This window comes from Megalobrama amblycephala, linkage group LG20, assembly GCF_018812025.1.
Source record: "Megalobrama amblycephala isolate DHTTF-2021 linkage group LG20, ASM1881202v1, whole genome shotgun sequence".
In the NCBI taxonomy this organism is placed as follows: domain Eukaryota; kingdom Metazoa; phylum Chordata; class Actinopteri; order Cypriniformes; family Xenocyprididae; genus Megalobrama; species Megalobrama amblycephala.
Genome location: NC_063063.1, coordinates 27,776,842 through 27,797,228, shown reverse-complemented (window position 1 = coordinate 27,797,228; position 20,387 = coordinate 27,776,842). Strand labels below are relative to the sequence as shown.

General features: G+C 37.9%; 1 protein-coding gene across 7 annotated transcripts in view; it reads left to right on the top strand.

Annotated features, from left to right (window-relative positions):
• The window catches only part of LOC125255269 (cadherin-18), a 265,912-nt gene extending 246,626 nt beyond the window's left edge, over window positions 1-19,286 (top strand). For all 7 annotated transcript variants that reach the window (XM_048170339.1, XM_048170341.1, XM_048170335.1 and 4 more), the window contains 2 exons: window positions 11,370-11,621; window positions 18,400-19,286. In XM_048170339.1, the coding sequence (XP_048026296.1) occupies window positions 11,370-11,621; window positions 18,400-18,953 (806 nt within the window). In that variant the 3' untranslated portion in view covers window positions 18,954-19,286. The remainder of the gene's footprint in view (window positions 1-11,369; window positions 11,622-18,399) is intronic.
• Window positions 19,287-20,387: the final 1,101 nt, after the last annotated feature.

Genomic DNA, 20,387 nt, shown 5'->3' with positions numbered 1-20,387 from the left:
TAACAGGATGATGATGGGAGTGCAATAAAGTCTGAAGATAACATATTGAGTTATGAGTGACCAGATAACCACGATAAAAGAAGTCTTTTCAATATAATGGAATTGAAGAAGTCTTGGGGTTGTCCGTGGACTTATATGATAGCTTTTTGTGAGAAGTTTAAGCAATTATTCTCTTATAATCTCAGCATCTCGCCTCATTGCTCTTGGTGCTTTCATAAGATGAGAAAAGTAGCATTGTGTGAATAGATCATGAATAGATTCTAAGATTTTAAGCTGAATCATTTCACTGAATCAGTAGATTCATTTCACAAAACCATTCTAAATGTTTCAGACATGTAGATTAATGAAAAAAAAAAAAAATGAAAAAAATAGTGTCCATTGTTATTATAAACATTTTATCAGTGCACATCATTATTTTTTTTAGAATTCATGTGTTCTCATAATCTTTAATCGGAATAAATTCCCTTGGCAAGAGGGGCAGGGAAAACCACAACGATGTAATGATCCAATTTATTCCCCTTGGACAACATCAAGTCCCGCCCTACATTTTTTTTTTGTTTGTTTGTTTTTTTTTTTGTTCGAGAAGCCGTTTGTCACAATAGGAAATAGGTTTCATGCCGACTTCATGCAGTGTCATGCCAATTATCCATGAATAACAAACTTAAATTGCTTCCCTGTAGTTACTTTCTGTTAGTTGTTTGCTTGATGTGTGTCAAACTATGTAAAAAGAAAAGCTATTGTAGATTGAGTAACTTCTGTTTTTTTTTTTTAAAACTACAGTTTTAAAGTATCTTAATTTTTGTGTCTAATGACCGTGTTATTTAAGCAGAATGGAAATTAAGGCCGGTGGTCTGGATTACATTATGAGTAGGACTTGAAGAAAAGAGCTTGGGGAATGTCTCTGTCTCTTCTTTCTCTCCCTCTCTCTTTCACACACATATTGTTTGCCTTAGCTCTAGATGGCCCTCAGGAAAACAGTGGGATTAGGGGTGAGCGATATGACCAAAATCTTATATCACCATATGAGAAATTTTATTTAACAATAACAATATAAATCACAATATAGTTATTTTTTGCTTTAAATAAGGTTTTTATGATTTTTACAACATTTTTAATAAGAATAATAAGAAATACTAGGCTACATAAAATGTATAAAGTAATCAAATGTATTAAAAAACACTGCATAGTCGTCTTTACTGTGTAAATTAAATATACAATGTATTCTTATTAAAGGTACAAAAGTGATTCAGCAGTGAGAGATGTTCTCTCTGTTGTTGTGTGATTAACATTAATGACAAACGACAGCAGGTTTATTAGGCTGCTGTCACTTTAAGACTGAATGCACAGATCCAATACACTGATACACATGCGTTTTCTTTCACTTAAGACATAAATGTCAGTGTTGACAACAATACTTGCAAAGATGGGCATTTTGGCACATACTGTAAGTATGTGTATTTAACCATTCAATCAAGCCCAGTTAGGTGGCAAAAAGAACTCGGTTCAGTACTCACACTCATCATGTGATGCATCTCAGAAGCGAATCATCTCTCAGACAGCGTGCGCATATAGCGAAATCAGTTCTCTTTCACTGCTTATTGCACCTCAACAGTTTAAAATCACCTTTTTTTTTTACACAGTGCTTAAGAACGCATGCAAATGATAAGCTTTCGTGGCCACGCAGCACAGCAATGTCACATGTGCATAATTGCAATAGAGACGATAGTCCAAAATTTCTACCAGTTGACAAATTTCTACCGGTTAATCGTGTCTACTTTTATATCGCCCACCCCTAGCTTCAGGCCTGCCCACACTACATCCCTCCTATTGAGTTTAACGCCTGCCGGTGGTGCTCAGGAGAGAGGAGCTCTGCTTACATGCTGTGTATTCTAGTGTATAAGTGGTTTATGTTTCTCATGGTTTGGGTTTTATCACAACTCTGCGGTCACAGTTTTGGTTTGGTTTGGAAATATCTTGTTTGTCGCTGTTAGGTTTTTTCAGTGTGTCTCATAAGACATTTAAATGATTTTAAAATGAGTTTTTATTTAAATTATTTTATTATTTAAGAAGAAAGAGAGCATGAAGTTATATTTAATTTTAAAATAATCTAAAAATGAAAAAAAAAAAAAAAATATTAAAACATATTTTGGCAGAACAGCATGAACATATTTCATTGTTAGCTAGTCTCACCCAGCCACACTTTGGTCCACATTGCAACTTATTCTGGCCAAGAAACACCCACTTACAGAGACAGACATGGAAAGCAACCAACTACAGTTCTGTCAGGACCATTATCGTCAAATATGATTGACAATTAGCATACAGTTTAGATTGGCTGTATTGGTTCTGTTCTGGGTAAGAACTCCCTGCCTATCCATGCAGCCTAGCATGGATAAGAGCAGGGAGAGCAGCGATAACCCCCCCTTAGGGTAACAGAACAGAACCAATATAAGGTATGCAGATATATTTAATGTTCTTAATTACAATAATTTAATGTGACAACATGATTCAAGAAAAATGAACCTGATTCGAAGAGGTATATCAGATGGCAAGTTCTGACTGGACGAAGAGGAGGAGCTGCGAGATGGAGGAGGGTAATTAGCTCCTGAGCAATGCATTAAAGCTGCCGATAATGCTGAATGGACCAGATGCTGTGATAGATGTCGTATTCCTATAGGTATACGTGAATCAGCTGAGAGTCAGCTGATACGGGCTTGACTAACGCGACCTGCCAGAACTAATGCTACGCCTGATTTTGTTCTGTTTTTATGAGTCGGTTTTACTCATCTAAAATGGATGGACATAAATTGTACTGAAGAACTGAATAGTTTCTCAAGATCATTTTATTTACTCATTATCATGTACAATACAATACAATACAATGTTTATTTATATAGCACATTTAAAACAACTGAAAGTCGACCAAAGTGCTGCACAGAGTATGCAAAAATGGATGAGGTGCATTACAAATAAACTTTTTCACCAATATCTTGTTTTCTTTATAGTAGATGATCACTAATTTGTTACATTTGTCCACACCAGTCTATTATTGTGTAACAGCCCTGTGGTTTTGATATGGTTTGAAAAATATTTTGTCGCTATTAAGTTTTTTTTTTTCTCAGTATGTCTAGTAATGGATGAAATATTGAAAAATTTTGCAATATTTTTATATATACACTATATTGCCAAAAGTATTGGGACACCCCTCCAAATCATTGAATTCAGGTGTTCCAATCACTTCCATGACCACAGGTGTATAAAATCAAGCACCTAGGCATGCAGACTGCTTCTACAAACATTTGTGAAAGAAAGGGTCACTCTCAGGAGCTCAGTGAATTCAAGCGTGGTACCGTGATAGGTTGCCACCTGTGCAAGTCCATTTGTGAAATTTCCTCACTACTAAATATTCCACGGTCAACTGTTAGTGGTATCATAACAAAGTGGAAGCAATTGGGAACAACAGCAACTCAGCCATGAAGTGGTAGGCCACGTAAAATCACAGAGCGGGGTCAGCGCATGCTGAGGCACATAGTGCGCAGAAGTGTGCAGAACTTTCTGCAGAGTCAGTAGCTACAGACCTCAACTTCATGTGGCCTTCAGCTCAAGAACAGTGCAGAGAGAGCTTCATGGAATGGGTTTCCATGGCCGAGCAGCTGCATCCAAGCCAAGTGCAATGCAAAGCGTCAGATGCAGTGGTGTAAAGCACACCGCCACTGGACTCTCTCTGTCTGGCAATCCGATGGATGAGTCTTGGTTTGGCGGTTGCCTGGAGAACAGGTACTTGCCTGACTGCATTGTGCCAAGTGTAAAGTTTGGTGGAGGGGGATTATGGTGTGGGGTTGTTTTTCAGGGGTTGGACTTGGCTCCTTAGTTCCAGTGAAAGGGAACTCTTAATGCTTCAGCATACTAAGACATTTTGGACAATTTTCATGCTCCCAACTTTGTGGGAACAGTTTGGGGATGGCCCCTTTCTGTTCCAACATGACTGCGCTCCAGTGCACAAAGCAAGGTCCATAAAGATATAGATGAGCGAGTTTGGTGTGAAGGAACTTGACTGGCCTGCATAGACTCCTGACCTCAACCTGATAGAACACCTTTGGGATGAATTAGAGCGGAGACTGTGAGCCAGGTCTTCTCGTCCAACATCAGTGTCTTGACCTCATGAAATGCGCTTCTAAAAGAATGGTCAAAAATTCCCATAAACACACTCCTAAACCTTGTGGAAAGCCTTCCCAGAAGAGTTGAAGCTGTTATAGCTGCAAAGGGTGGGCCAACTCCATATTAAACCCTACGGATTAAGAATGGGATGTCATTAAAGTTCATGTGCACGTAAAGGCAGGCGTCTCAAAACTTTTGGCAATATAGTGTATTTATAGGTTATCTGATTATCAGTGTTATTTTAATATTATTTATACTATATAGGGTGAATTCAGAGTGATTGGGACACTTTTTGCCGTTGAGGTGACTTGGAAAAAATGTCCCAATCAATCTGAATTCACCCAATCATTTTAATATATAAACAGATAATCCACCCATAAACGGCACATAAAAACTGAACTGTTTGTGATTTGATGCTTTTTATGCTGATAGTCAAAGATCTGGATACATAAGACTAATTTTCAAAGAACCTACCTCAAAGAATCAACGTTTACTTATTTATTCATAAGAGATGCTGAATTTGAGCAAGAAACATGGCCTAACTTCACAATTACTCATAATTAGTCTTCCCTTGATCCTCGTGCTGGTGCCAAATCATCACGATGACATTTTCTTTTTCCCTTTTTTTTTTTTTTTTACAGGCAATTAAACCAGCGCTCAGATCTCTAAATGACCCAGTTACTTTAATAGATCAATTGATTTCTGAAGGCATCTTTTTGCACGTTTGCATACAGAAAGACCTTTCTAGTACAGCCCCTCATCAGAGGAGTTGAAAGCTGTTGCTGTCAGGCTGATGATATTTGGGAATTTTAATTAGTCTGAATGTCACTCAGATATCCTGCCACTTCAGTGAAGGTGTTGTTATGCGTGTTGTTATGCGACAGAACATGGCTGTTCTCCCAGTGAAAGCTGCTTTTTATTACTTCAAGCTGATCATTTTTATTCAATGTTTTTTCCATTAGTTGTTTAAGAGGAAAAATAAATCAGTGGAGATTATGACTGTATTGCTGAGGTTAGGGAATGCCTCAGTATTGCTTAGATATTTTATAATTATGTTTAATACTTTATTTCAGTTCTGTGATAACTTATTAACCACACTATGCTGTGGTTTTGAAGGGTTTTTTTTTTTTGTTTGTTTTTTTGTTTTGTTTTTTAGATCAGAGAGACCATATGTGGACTATAACAAACACTTAGCAGAATTATGCCCAACCATCCACACTTTATAGGGCCCAATTCATGGGTTGTGGTAAAAAAGTATATATACGTGTGTGGGGGTGTGTGTGTGTATATTTATATTAAATACTTGTTTCCTAAGGTATTGTGTTTGTTTGCTAGAGTGTTCTGTGTGGTTAGGTTCTAGAGTCTATGTCGATGGTATTTTTTTCTGCCTGTTTTATCACATCGCATGCCAGGGAAAATGCTTAGAAAGGTCTGCTGAGAAAAATAAAACTCCAACAAGGTGTTTGAGGTTTTATTCATGAACAAATGGTGCAGGAGGAATTATGTGCCGTTGTTTAATATTTTAGGCTTGAAGTTTATTCATATCCCTAACCTTGAGTATCAGCCATACAAAACAGTGGTGCTTTCCTTAACAGGCACCATATAAACTGTCCTGAATAAATGCTTTGCTACAAGTGCACAAACTGTGTTGCATACAGACTGCTTCTGACAAGGATAAATGATTCAAGAAGATGGACTTAAAACAAGCGTGTAAATATTGAGCCGAGAAACAGCATGCACACCAAGCGCCTGCCAAGCAGTTGTGTAAGCATCTTTTTTCATCAGCTCACCCGTTCAGAAGCATCCCAGTTTACTGGTAGGAATGACAGAATTCTTATCAAATAAAATCAAAATGGCCTTTTTTTTTCTGCTGAAGTGGACAAATAGACGTCCTGATCACCACAGGGTAGCTGTTTGCCCCACTTCAGCTTAAATATGAATGAAAAGACCAGGTTTGTGTGCTATGACAGTATACTTGCATGCTGGAATATTAGATTTTATTGTTTGCGTGGTGAGAAATTAAGTTTAGTTATAGGCACATAGGACTGCTTGTTCTTTATAATCGTCCTGTAAAAGCATACTTAATCCGCAACAAATAATAACTCGTATGATATTTGTCTCTGCTTGCATAGATTGCGAGGAAGAGCTGAATGACATCACAAGACGCTTGACATCTTAAATGAGCCTTTTGATGGAGCTGAGTGAAACAGCAAATTGAAAATAATTCATTAGCTATGGAGTGCTAGCCGCCAATCACTGAACATGTCATTAGCATAGGCACATTATTTGACCAATAGGAAATGAATTCCTTTAAAGGTGTATGGAAACATTGTGTGTGTTAAGACCTGTTTTCTCTTATATCAGGTCGGTTGTTTTCAGGACCGAAATGTTGACAGATGTGAAGGTGGTGGTTTCAGTCTGTTTTTGTGTCCTGAACATACAGCTTATTCTCTCACATGTCAGTTTGAGCAGTGTAGCGGTGCAATTAGAGACAGCGTGCTGTCAGCCACCAGCGGGTGAGGACGACACGTCAACATAAACCAAGACACAAATCTTTCACTCTCTACAAAGCTAGAAACTTCTTTCCGTTTATTTGTTTTAAGCAATATTTGGGGAACGACTTATTGTTTGGGTGGTGGGGGGGGGGAATCCATGTTCATGAAATACACTTTTCCATTGACTGCCTGTATTTGATTTTCTGGGATTTTTGCATTTATTTATGAAGGCATATAATTTTTAACCATTAAAAAACCATTACATTTGAGTAAATACTTTATTCAATGAATTCATTAAAACTGAAATAATTAGATACATCCATAAACTTTTAAATCAAATCATATTAAATAACATAATATTTGTAACTAAGAATTCTAAGAACTGTATCAGTTATTCAGATTAGAGGAATTTTTTTTTACTTTTTTAAAATTATTATTAAAGTTATTGCTATTTTTTGTTCTTTATTTCTCATATTTTATTTATATTTCTCTTACAAGGGTTAGTCCCTGTTCAAAGTTTAAAAAAAAAAAATCCATCACGCAGATAAATATTATATTATATATTTTTGCACTTAAAATGGTTTTGTTACCTCCAGACCAAGAAAAAACAAGAAAATGAAGTTGTGAAGACTGAAAATAAATAATGCATTGCCTCTTTGGACATTCTTGTTCAAGAGTTCATGTGTCATGTATGAAAAAGATGTATGAACAAAGCCTTAGATTCATAAGGGAGTAGATTTCAGCGTTCAGATCCCTCTTGCTCTCTTTTTTATTATCATGTATTACAGACAGTACATTGTTTAGAAACGCGTGTTCTCTGTAGTGTGTCTCTGTGATTGTTTATGGGACACAGTTGGGTGCCAGGAGTGAGAGCTTTGGTGTCTGTGCAGGTATTTAATGTCGCTCTGGCAGGGAATGTTTTTCGTAGCAGCAAGACACATAGCAGCTTCTGATGTAACCATATGTGTGCACTGTGCAGGCTTAAATGTGCATCTCCGTGTTAAATTCCATATGTATGTGCACATCCACATGACATGTAATGCAATAGAAGTAGCTGTCAAATAATGTGATCATGTCTTATCAAATATGTGCAGAAGCCTGCTTATGAATGGGGAAAAGAAATATGATTACACTTTAATACATTTACTTACCAATATTAAAGTCGGCATGAAACTGAAGTTGTGATCCTCTTTTCTTCAAACAAGAAAAATGAAGGGGGGGGACTTGAATTTTTGTCCATTGGATATTAAAGGTGCCCTAGAATGCTTTTTCACAAGATGTAATATAAGTCCCCTGAATGTGTCTGTGAAGTTTCAGCTCAAAATACCCCATATATATATATATTTTTTTTTTATGATTTTTTTTAACTGCCTATTTTGGGGCATCATTATAAATGCGCCGATTCAGTGTGCTTCCCCTTTAAATCCTCACGCTCCCCGCCCCCGAGCAAGTTCACACAGCTAATATTACCCTCAAAATGGATCTTTACAAAATGTTCGTCATGCATGCTGCATGCATGCATCAGATCATGTAAGTATAGTATTTATTTGGATGTTTACATTTGATTCTGAATGAGTTTGAGGCTATGCTCCGTTGCTAACGGGCTTTCTATGTACTGAACTGTTGTTATTCAATTATGCCAAGGTAAATTCAATTTTCAATATTATGGCACCTTTAATTGGATCATTGTGGTTTGCTATTGCTGCAATCTCATGTGAATGACAGGTTGTCCCACGCCAACTTTTTTGTTTGCCATGAAAATAGTTTCAAACAAGCCACAGCAGAATGAACCGTTGAGCATCAAAGAGCCACACAGTGGCATTACTGAATGAATCAGTGCTGTTGAATGAATCTGTTGAATGAATGATTCAATGATTCACTCTGAAAGACTGAAAATCACTTGTTTAATTCCTGAAAGATACATTGACTTGGGCAGCTGACTGTTGCCTTGCTGCCTTATCAGGGAATGACTTTATTGGTGGCATTTGCACAAGAAGGTACCTCATGAAACCGTTTTCGGACATACTTCTGAGGCAGCGAAACAGTTTAATGATCTACAGCAAAATAGAGCGAGCTTTGGTGATAATTAAGCGAATATTGAATTACTTCAATAGTAATTTCTTACTAGTAATAACAAGTGGAAAACGTTTAATGTACAGAACTTTCAGATGCCATCTTTATTTTTTAGCTCAACTGTCACAGAATGGAACGCACAGGATTGTGGGATATTAAAGGCAGTAAAGGATACATCTGTGCTCCCTTCAAAAATCGATCAGATTAAGGTATCTCAGGAGACAGGATGCGAAGCTAACATTGGATTTAGATGTGCCTTGATGCCTTCCTACCTTGGAACGCATCCTCTGAAGACGGCATTTTTGAGCTTTCGGACGCAGCCAGTTTGATTTTTAAATATTTGAATGAATGATTCAGTGACTCACTCAATACACTTATCGCCACCTATGGTGGGTCTCTTTAATCACTGACAAAAATGTTCTTTGGTTTATAGTTCACAAAACTCTACTATTCTAAGCCCCATTTGATTTGATTTTTATTTCATTTTAAAGGTGAAAATGTGTTGAATCATTCTGTATTTCTTTTAACGAATAATTTAATTGAAGTATTTAATTAGTTCAGAGTGATTTTATGTTTTGAAATAACATATCTTCATAAAGCTAATGGTTGATTCAATGTGATGTTATACAAAAGCACCTCTCTATTATATTCCACATATGTGCCTAATGGACTTCAAATGTTGCTCAGATCAGATCTGCCATTCCCCTCTCTCTCTCTCTCTCGCTAACTATTTGACTCATTTGCTACTCAGTTTCATTTGATTTCCCCTTATTTTTGTCTGTCCAGCATCCCTCACTCAAGATGCTTAGAAATGTAGGGCTTGCTAGAGGATGTGATGAAGTTCAGAAAGAGCGAGATAGAGGCTCATTAGGCTGATTCCCGGGTTAAGAGCTTTTCTCGCTGTGCTATAGACGGCCAGTATTAGACAGACCTCACGTATTCTGGGCTCAGAGAATGTGAGTTCTCCCATTAAAAGCCCATCTGTGGGAATGGGGCTCCTAAATGCTCTGAAATGGCACACTCGGGCAGAGAGCCTCAACGACAGCGGCCTGTGTTCAAACCAGACTAATTTAATATAATGATCTCTTATCTGCCCTCTTTCTCCCTCTCTGTTTTTCCTCTTATTCTCTCTTAGTCTGTGTATTTATCTTCATCTGTTATCGCTCTTTCTCATTACTTCTGCTTTTCACCCTCAGATTTTCCTCGTTTTCTTCTTTTCATTCATTTTCATTTCTTCACTTCAATTCAATTGCTCATTGTTCTGTTAACATTTATTAGCCTTTTTTGTTTCTTCGACTGTGAGCACTTTTGGCCCTCTACGTTTAGTCGATAAGCTCACTCATATTTTTTTTTTTTATTTGTCTAATAATAATGTCCGACAGAGAGTATGAAATCTCCCATTTTGTCTGAACCATTATTATTCTTAAACAACAAATGTAATTTCTACATCTAGTTTAGAAGTAAGTGACGTTGGTAGAAAGGGCATTTTAAAACAATGGACTAATTTCTATTAACTGATAATAATAACTACTGAACTAATTTAATAGCATTTTATGTATCCAAAAACAAAAATATTTTCATTTTTTTTTTTGCCTACACAATTACTGTACAGCTTATGGGAAAATGACGCACAATAAAATATTAACATTTTTTTTTTTTTTTCCTCACACATGACATCTATTTTATCTCTTATCTCTTAAACTTTTTTAGTGGCAATGGTTTATGTCATGGTGGTAATTACAGCAAAACTGAGAGCTGGACATAATTTGTGTAAAAAAATAGTGCTGTCAAATCAATTAATCGATTTGACAGCACTAGTAAATATTATGATTTTCTCACAAATACTGACAATGGTTCACAAAAAAATTTGAAACAGATTATTTTACTCTTTCTTTAGATGATCATGTTTTTTAAATTATTAGTATTGTTGTTGTTGCTGTTTTCATTTTTCATGTTTTAGGTTTAAGAGTCTGAGTCTGGGACAAGCATAAAGCAATAAACTATGCATAAAGTAAAAGGCATTTGACAAATACCAAATAATACATTTTAAGACCTGAGCTGCGTCCGAAATCGAATACTTCTCTATTATATAGTACTATATAGAAAAACAGTAGGCGAAAAGTCCCCAGTTGACCTACTACTTCCGGCAAGATTCTGAAGTGCGTATTCGATGGACACTTTACTATCCTGTGAGGCCACAGGAGAGGATTTATGAATGGAGGTGAAGCGACGTAGACTGACGCTGTCAGGTCACATGATAATGACAACATGGCGGATGTAGTACTGTATGTCCGGATTACATTCATACCACCAACATTCTATATAGAACATACCTTTTTATTGGTCACAAAGCAAATTCAAATGTAGTACCTAATCAGACAGTATGTGATTTCAGACGCACCGATAGTTTTCCAAGACTATTTTAAATGTGACAGCCATATAACAAAGGAAACAAGTTAAAGTCTGTCACTGTTTACTCCCCCTCCTATTCCAAATGTAAAAAATCATGTGGATTTTTCCATTAAGTGACAGATGTCAAGTTTCAAAAAGCAATATAAAACTAAAAATGTAATCTGAAGCCATCTGATAGCTCTGTGAGTGCTTTCTAACTAATTGTGAGCTTATCTCTGTCTCTATCCACAGACAGCACTGCCAACATCATCGCCAGACGGCGCCGATTCCACAGACTGACCCAGGAACTCTACGAGCTCCCGGTGGTGGTGTGGGATGACGGGGAACCCGTCCTGAGCAGCACCAGTACCCTCACGCTTCGGGTGTGTTCCTGCCAGAGAGGCACCAGACTGAAGATCTGCCAGGGCGAAGCGTTTCTCTCCTCCGCAGGGCTCAGCACGGGCGCTCTGATAGCCATACTGCTCTGTGTGCTTATTTTACTGGGTGAGTTCAACCTGGAAATGATGCTCGAGTATTGCCAGTTTTAGTGAGATAAGAAACACTCAAACACATGATCATTGAGATTATGAAAGCAACATAATTTAAAACATGTCAACAGGGCCAAAAAAGCATCTAGAGAAGCATATACAGTATGTGACCCTGGACCACAAAACCAGTCATAAGGGTCAATTTTTTGAAACTGAGATTTATACATCATCTGAAAGTTGTATAAATAAGCTTTCCATTGATGTATGGTTTGTTAGGATAGGAGCGGAGATCCAGCTATTTGAAAATCTGGAATCTGAGGGTGCAAAAAAATCTAAATATTGAGAAAATCGCCTTTAAAGTTGTCCAAATGAAGTCCTTAGCAAAGTATATCCACTGTAGCGAAAATTAACTCAAAGGGGAAATATTAATAATTATTCATAACTCATTATGATTATTAATTATGATTAATTATGAATATGCAAATCCGTTAATCAGATTAACTGGACGTAGATACATTAAAATTAACATTACAATCAGTTAACCTGTTCGTCCAGTGAACGCTCAGTGTTGATTGTTTATTAATTCTAAGAAATGTCAATTTCCAAGTTATGGAAAAATAATATTTCTTATTGTACTGTACTACTCACGTAGTCCGGATCTATCACTTAAGAGGCAATTCATTAGCAGACGGAGTCAGAACCAAACGTGTATTGTGCACAATCTTTATTAACTAACTCACAAACACATAACTAAACTAACAAACACATAACATAACATACATAAAGGGTCACACACACACACACACACACACACACACACACACACACACACACGCAAGTCAGAATGAGTAATGATAGTGTTGAACCGGAAGAGATGCTGTTACTAGAGCTACATGAAATGTCAAAGGCAATCTGGAAAGGACTCATCAGTTTCTTTTAGCAATAGCAAAGGTAAAGTCTTTACAAATCAATACTAAATCGCTGTTTAGCATTAAAATGTACGATACTTGCAAGATGACTTTAGGCTGAAGAGCGTCGGATCTGCAGGTTGAGGATAACTCTTGAAGTTATCATCTGAAGTTGTTGCCAGTCTGTTGGGTGATGAGCACATGGCTGGGTGTTGTAGGCCAGGGGCCTACCAGCCTTGCGGCCGGGCCTAGAGAGGCCGGCCGCAAGGAGATTTGTTCGGTCCAGAAGCAAGGAAGAAGAAGAGAGGGAGTGGCACTGTTCGCTGGTTTTTAACCTCTGGTCAAAGTCACACCTCTCAGTTGTTGACCGGACCAATGAAGATGTTGTAATTCTGGGTGGCAACACCCCTCCTGTCAGGGCTTTTACAACCCAGAAAGATTAACAAGCTGAGTTCTTGAATCAGAACTATTAAATATTCTTTTAATACTGATGTGTTGCACAGGTATGGATGTACCGCATACACAAACATTTAAATCTTCCCGCTACGAACGTATAGACACTAAACATGGCATGATTGAAGTTACCGTGCAGGTCATAACATTTAACAATCATCAAACATGTAAATACAATGAGTACAATACAACATCAGTAATAATGGATACCATTTCCTGAGAAGGAATCATTTATAGCACAGTCTGTCTATACATTAATGCCATAGAGTCTGTGTTCTGTGTGGAAAATGCAGGGAAGATGCAGATTTTCTGTGTCTCTACTCTGTTCTCCATGCGGCAACCACATTCCTCAGCGCAATAAACTTGTAACTGAAAACTTCCCGGGGGATGGGGACAGACTCCAGAGTGAGCTTAAAACTATTGGTTAACTAACCAATAATTGTGTCTGATTTGCCTCAGTCATTACACACTCACAAAAAAAGAAAAAAAAAATTTGATATATTTATGGTAGGAAATTTACAAAATATCTTCATGGATCATGATCTTTACTTAATATCCTAATGATTCTTGGCATAAAAGAAAAATCGATAATTTTGACCCATACGATGTATTGTTGGCTATTGCTACAAATATACCCGTGTGACTTTTGACTGGTTTTGTGGTCCGGGGTCACATTTAAGAATATAAGTGCTGTTGTTTATAGGTAATGTAATACAGCATTTGTAAAGCTAACTTCCACGATATAACATATTTGTGAATAAAACAGTATATTAAGAAAATGATAATCTATAGCAGGGTTTCTAAGGAATGTTATGGAATTATATTATTGATTAATTTAATTAATTTACTGGTAAATAATGTTTAAATAATAAATAAGTACATATTTAAAATAGTAAATAATGTTTAATAAATATAATATACAGTTCTATTGTATTAAAAATATTATATTATATAATTGATTAAATATTATATAAATTTTATTTAATGTTTATTTATATTTAAACATTTTTCCATTTATGTACCATCTTATATTATATTATATACTATTTTTCATTATTTTCTTTTTTTAAATATTTACTTCATAAATCATTAAAACTATTTTTACCATCTTTATTTTTACAATTTAATTAATTTTAATAAAGATGGTAAATAAATAATGTTTAGAAATACAAATAAGTAAATCTTAAAAATGTTTAATAAAATATATAATATAATATCATTTGTAATAAATGTGATAGTAATTAATGTAATATAATTGAAGCAGTAAGAATAATGAAGAAAATGAGACTTCTTTAAAACTAATTTGTTTTTAGGTAAATCAAACAGAGGTTGGTTTTCTTCAACTGTTGCCCATTTATCATCCTTTCCAGTTTTATTATTCACAGCAGGATTCCGGCATTCATTGACATAATTCCACATGATCCAGCCCTGATTAACTCTTTGACTTTTCATCTTTCACCTTTTAAACCTGCGGATCAAAAGTAAGGGGCATACTTAAAGGATTTCATGGGTCCCATAACAGCAGGTGAAGGGTCGTGACTGACCGCATCAAAATGTCATGAACAAAAGATTGATGAACGCTTTAGTGTTCACAGCAGTGCAGATAGTGGTGAGTGGTATGACTAAAAATTGATATGACCGCATGGATAAATGAACATCATGATGACAGTGACAATACAGTTATAATCTAGTGAATTAAATTCTTATAGTACACTTTACAGGAAAAATAGAAAAATGGATTGATTGGAAAAAATGATTGAACTTACTCTAAAGATACCCATACTGTATTTAGACAGACAGACAGACATTCATTCATTAATTTGCCAGTAAGCCAAACGATGGATAGGGAGACTAAGGCAAGAAGAACTGAGAACAGTAAAGCAAAAGTAAAGCATATTTTACAAAGAGGGCCACGGTAAATGTCGAACAGCGGAAATAGCAATGAAATCTGCAAACAGAAAGGAGTGAGAGACAGAGAGTGAGCTGCTGACAGGTTTGTATTAAAGGTGCGAGTTCAAGAAAGTGAGCAGCATATGTAATAGGCCTCTCTCACGCAGACATCCACGAGCGCATTACCACCTCTCTTCCTCTCTGCCCTCTCTCCCTCTCATTGCCTGCTCTCATCCCTTTCCTCCCTCTTTCTGGCCCTGGATGGATAGGTTAGGTCTCACCTCGCGGCTGCGACGCTGTCTCCTTTTCAAAAGCGAGAGAGATTTTCACCACTCACCCTAGCAGCTGCTGGGGCTAAATATAGTTACCTCATGCTACATGTTGCACTAGCTTTGTTCAGCACATCCCTGCTCAAACACGGCTCTGTTTGCTCCTGGTAAAATCTACTTGTTGATAAAATCTCCCCCCTTCCACTCCACAAATCTGCTTCCTAGATTTGCTGACTTTAGCAGAGTTGATTACATAAAGAGAAGTGAGAGCTACTTGTTTGTTAGCAAACACTTGCGTTTTGTGTAACAGCACAATGGTGAGATGTTGCCGTGCAATATTCATACAACAGCCTGCAATATGATTTGTTATCTCTACTACTACCATACCTGGCATTCTTATATATGAAGAGTTCAGATGCAAAACCCTCTAAATCCATCTTTTCTTTAAAATGAGCATTTTTTACCAGGCTTTTACGATCAAGTTCAGGAGTTTAATTTTAAAGGTAATGATAAGGTTATTAGCTAGTGAATAAAATAACTTTTTTTCAAAAATGTCACTCTAGACAATTTATTGGTTTTTAACAAGTTAGATTTTCTTTTGCGTCAAAACCAGCTAAATCCACTTGTGCTTTTTTTGCAAAAACCTCTAAATCCACCTATTTGGGACAAGACATGGTAAATAGTTGAAAAATCACTAAAGATGCAACTAAAAACCCTGAAAAAGATGAGAGCACTTATCACTTAAAAACTAAACAGTAGACAAACCTCTTTACACAGGGATCTAACACGTGGCGTTCTAGAGGCTTTTGCCAACAAACCGTTTATATTGGCACACCTCCATATGAATGAAGAATAGCATCTTGTTTGACTTTGCTTTGCGAAATAAAGCTGTAGAGGATTCCTTCAAAGAAGCACGTGATTTATGAGTGCATGATACGTGTACTACATGACCGTAAGCACTCGTTCAATGTCATTATCTCATTTTTGACAGAGATGGCATTTAGTGGCTTTTGCATCTGAACTCTTCATATATATATATATATATAAAGTAAAAATAATGTCACAATCATGTTCTGTTTAGTTGTTTCTGTCATGTCTGCATTAGTTCTCATTAGTTGCTATGGTGTCTGATTAATCTCTGTCCAGCTGTGCCTGTTTAGTGTCCTCATTTGCCATGTATATTTAATCTCCCTGTTCTGTTCAGTCCTCATCGGTTATTGTTTGTTTTTAACGTGAATGTGGCGGTTCTTCCTGAGTTTGTTAAGGACTGTATATTTCATCATCTTCCTTTGTCGTGCAATTTCTACAGCCACCTATCCATAACAGAATAACCGACCCTCAAAACGAGTAAATATACAAACAATGGACTCACGAGCGTTACGCCTCCTCCTCCTCCTCCCGAGAACCGAAGGTTGCTGGGGTACTTGGGCTGGATGCTCCAGAACGGTGGCCTCTCCCTCACAGCCAGCGAGCCCGAGGCACCTAGTAAGGTTGTTCCAGAATCAGAGCCGCATACCAACAAAGCCCCGGAGTCTATGCATGCTGACCAGTCCATCTTAGAACCAGAAGCGGACCTACACCTGATAGATCTGTGGTCCGCGGATCTAGTTTCCACCAAAGTACCCACTCTCGAGTCTTTGTCTTCCTCGCCGGTCCCTTCTGGAGAAGATTTTCTTTTGCCGATATCCATACCTCATTTCCTGGTCCCATCTCCCTGGATCCGTCGACACCACTGGTGTCGTCTAGCTCCACACCTCGACCCGTCAGCCCATCGACCTCGCTTCGGCTCTGCTGTCCCTTGTCGCCTTTTTCGCCCATCTGCCCTGTGACTCTGCTGGGCTCACTCGTCTCTCCAGGTCGGCCTCTGGCGGTTGTCGCTCAGCTTACACCACAGACTTCCAGGATTCCGGCAGTGCCTACACCCTGCACCCCTACAGAGTCATTGGGCTCCTCCCTTCCTCTGACGTCCCCGTCATCCTTGTCCGCACCAGCTCCGCCCGAGTCAGCCGAGTCCCTGTCTCCGCCTTGATCCCGCGAGCTAGCAGCTCAGCCTCGGGCTTCTGGGCCAAATAAGTTGCCCTGGACTGTCGGCCTCTCTTCTCCGCCAGTTCCTCCACTTACCCTGGTTCTGCTACCATTGATCGGCTCCCGGCTTCTGCCCAGCCTGTCAGCCAAAGCTCCACCCTGGCTCCTCCGGGTCATCCCTGCCCATCACCTACTCCACTCCCTCCTCCAAAGCCCCTTGCCTCCCTCCTCAGTTGGTCATTATTCAGCACGAGGACACGTCTTTCCGAAGGGGGGCGTAATGTCACAATCATGTTCTATTTACTTGTTTCTGCCATGTCTGCATTAGTTCTCATTAGTTGCTATGGTGTCTTGTTAATCTGTCCAGCTGTGTCCTCGTTTGCCATGTGTATTTAATCTCCCTGTTCTGTTCAGTCCTCGTTGGTTATTGTTTGCTTTGAACGTTCTTCCTGAGTTTGTTATTAAAGACTGTGTATTTCATCATCTCCCTCTTCATTCACATTATTTATATATATATATAATATATATATATATATATATATATATATAATGTGTGTGTGTTAAAATTATTCAGATATATTTCACATGTGTACAGTGGGGTCATGAAGAAATGCTTTCATAAACCTTGTCGTGTCAGCTAATAGTATATCAGTGAAGTGCAAGCTAATCTAGACTAATGTGTGATATTGAGTTGCTGTTCATTTATCGTGGATCTTTCCATTCTAATGGGATAGGAAAGAATCATCATTCATTCGCACTGATCTCTGGCCCCTGATGTGTTTGCTTGTTCATGCATTGACGATGCTTCACACCTGCTTTTCCCTTATCCTGGTAATGTGCCGCACGTCTCCTGCTGCGTGACACATTTGCTGTAATGGTGCAACGTTCCCTTGAGAAATTATTCAGTGTTAATAACATTGAATTATTTTTATGAGTTATTTATTTATTGTTTCGGTTTTCCAGTACTTGACATGAATGTGGTATGCACTTTCAAACCTCCTAGCAAAATTTCCCATAGCTCCCGATGATATTTAATAAACACAATGCAATTATCTTCCATTCCTGTCGATTTTTGTTATAATATCAGGCCTTTCTCATCTTTTTGAAAGGCAATGATGTGCATTCAATTTAACTGTATTGCTCTTCATTTTTCCAGAAGTGCTTGTTTATATAATGAGAGACCTCATGGTTATGAATATTAAGCAGTTTTATTTCATATAATTAGCAGTATTGTTCTTGTTCCTTACAGCCATCGTGATTCTGTTCATTACGTTGCGGCGAAGCAAAAAAGAGCCCTTGATCATCTCGGAGGAGGACATCCGTGAAAACGTTGTGACGTATGACGACGAAGGAGGCGGGGAGGAGGACACCGAGGCTTTTGACATCATCGCTCTCCGGAACCCAGCTGCTGCCGAGGAACTCAAGTTCCGTCGGGACGTCCGACCCGAGTGCATCCGGCCATGGTCATCACGGAGACCGGCCCGTGGCCGTCTTAGCCCTTCGTCTCTGGACATAGATGAGGAAATGGATGTCAGGGAGTTTATCAAACAGAGGGTGGGCGAAGCAGATCAGGATACTAGCGTCCCGCCCTACGATTCTTTACAGACCTATGCCTACGAGGGCCAAGGTTCACCAGCAGGCTCCATTAGCTCGCTCGGATCAGCTGGAGTACATTCCGAACTGGATTACAACTCTCTGGATGACTGGGGTCCAAAATTTGAAAAAATAGCAGAACTTTACGGAGAGGAAGTTGAAACGGCGTCCGAATCCACTGAAAAGGCAGAGTCGGAGAAGCAGACATAAGTATCTGTTAATGTCTGAGAAAAACTGTGAACAAACATCAGTAAAAAAAATCAAATCCTGATTTTTTTTTTTGACATCCGCCGTCATGGTTTCATCAATACAACGAGATGCTCTCGGACCGTCGCGCTGCCGTAACTCTACAGCTGTAAAGTCAGACTGACTGCCTTTTTTCTCTCATTTCTTTTGGATGTTTGGAGCTCTGAATCCCAACAAGACAAGAATGATTTTGAAAAGAAAATCAAACAAAAATGAATAAAAAAAACTAATGGAAATAAGGAAACTATTTTAACTGGTGTATATTTTTTATTGCTCAATAAAGTTCTGAATTCCTGACACATGAATATACATGAAGTTATCCTTCACTCTATCTATCACTCTATCTATCTACAGTATCTATCTATCTATCTATCTGTCTGTCTGTCTGTCTGTCTGTCTGTCTGTTGGTAACAAGCTGGTCAAAAATAGTTAATTCTTGTTGGTGCCTTAGGAAAAATCAAACATATATATATATATATATATATACACACACACACACACACTGTAAAAAAGAATTGTTGGTTTAACTAAAAAAGTAAGTTACCTGGTTGCCTTAATTTTAAGTTCATTGAAATTAAAAATTTTAGTTAATACAATGAAGGTGATTGGTTTAATCAACAAAAATTCAAAATAGTATGTTCTCTGAACTACATTAATTATTGAAGTTGATTTGACAAAAGAAAAAATGTTGTGATAACAAATCATAAAAATATTTTTTACATATATATATATATATATATATATATATATATATATATATATACAGTATCTCACAAAAGTGAGTACACCCCTCACATTTCAGCAACCATTTTATTATATGTTCTCAAGGGACAATACTATAGAAATGAAAATTGCATATAATTGGAGTAGACAATGTGCAGCTTGTATAGCAGTACAGATTTACTGTCCTCTAAAAATAACTCAACATACAGCCTTTATTGTCTAAATAACTGGCAACAAAGTGAACATGTCAAAACTGTGTCCAAAGTGTCAATATTTTGTGTGAGCACCATTGTTATTTAGCACTGCCTTAATCCTCCTGGGCATGGAATTCTGCTGCACAGGTTGTTGCTGGGATCCTCTTCCACTTCTCCATAATGACACAGAGCTGCTGGATGTTAGACACATGGCGCTTCTCCACCTTCTGCTTGAGGATGCCCCACAGGTGCTCAGTAGGGTTCAGGTCTGGAGACATACTTGGCCACTCCATCACCTTCACCTTCAGCTTCCTCAGCAAGGCAGTTGTCATCTTGGCAGTGTGTTTGGGGTCATTATCATGCCGTTCGGTCCAGTTTCTACAGGGAGGGCATCATGTTCTGCTTCAGAATGTCACAGTACATGTTGGAATCCATGTTTCCCTCAATAAAGCAGAGCTCCCCAGTACCAGCAGCAATCATG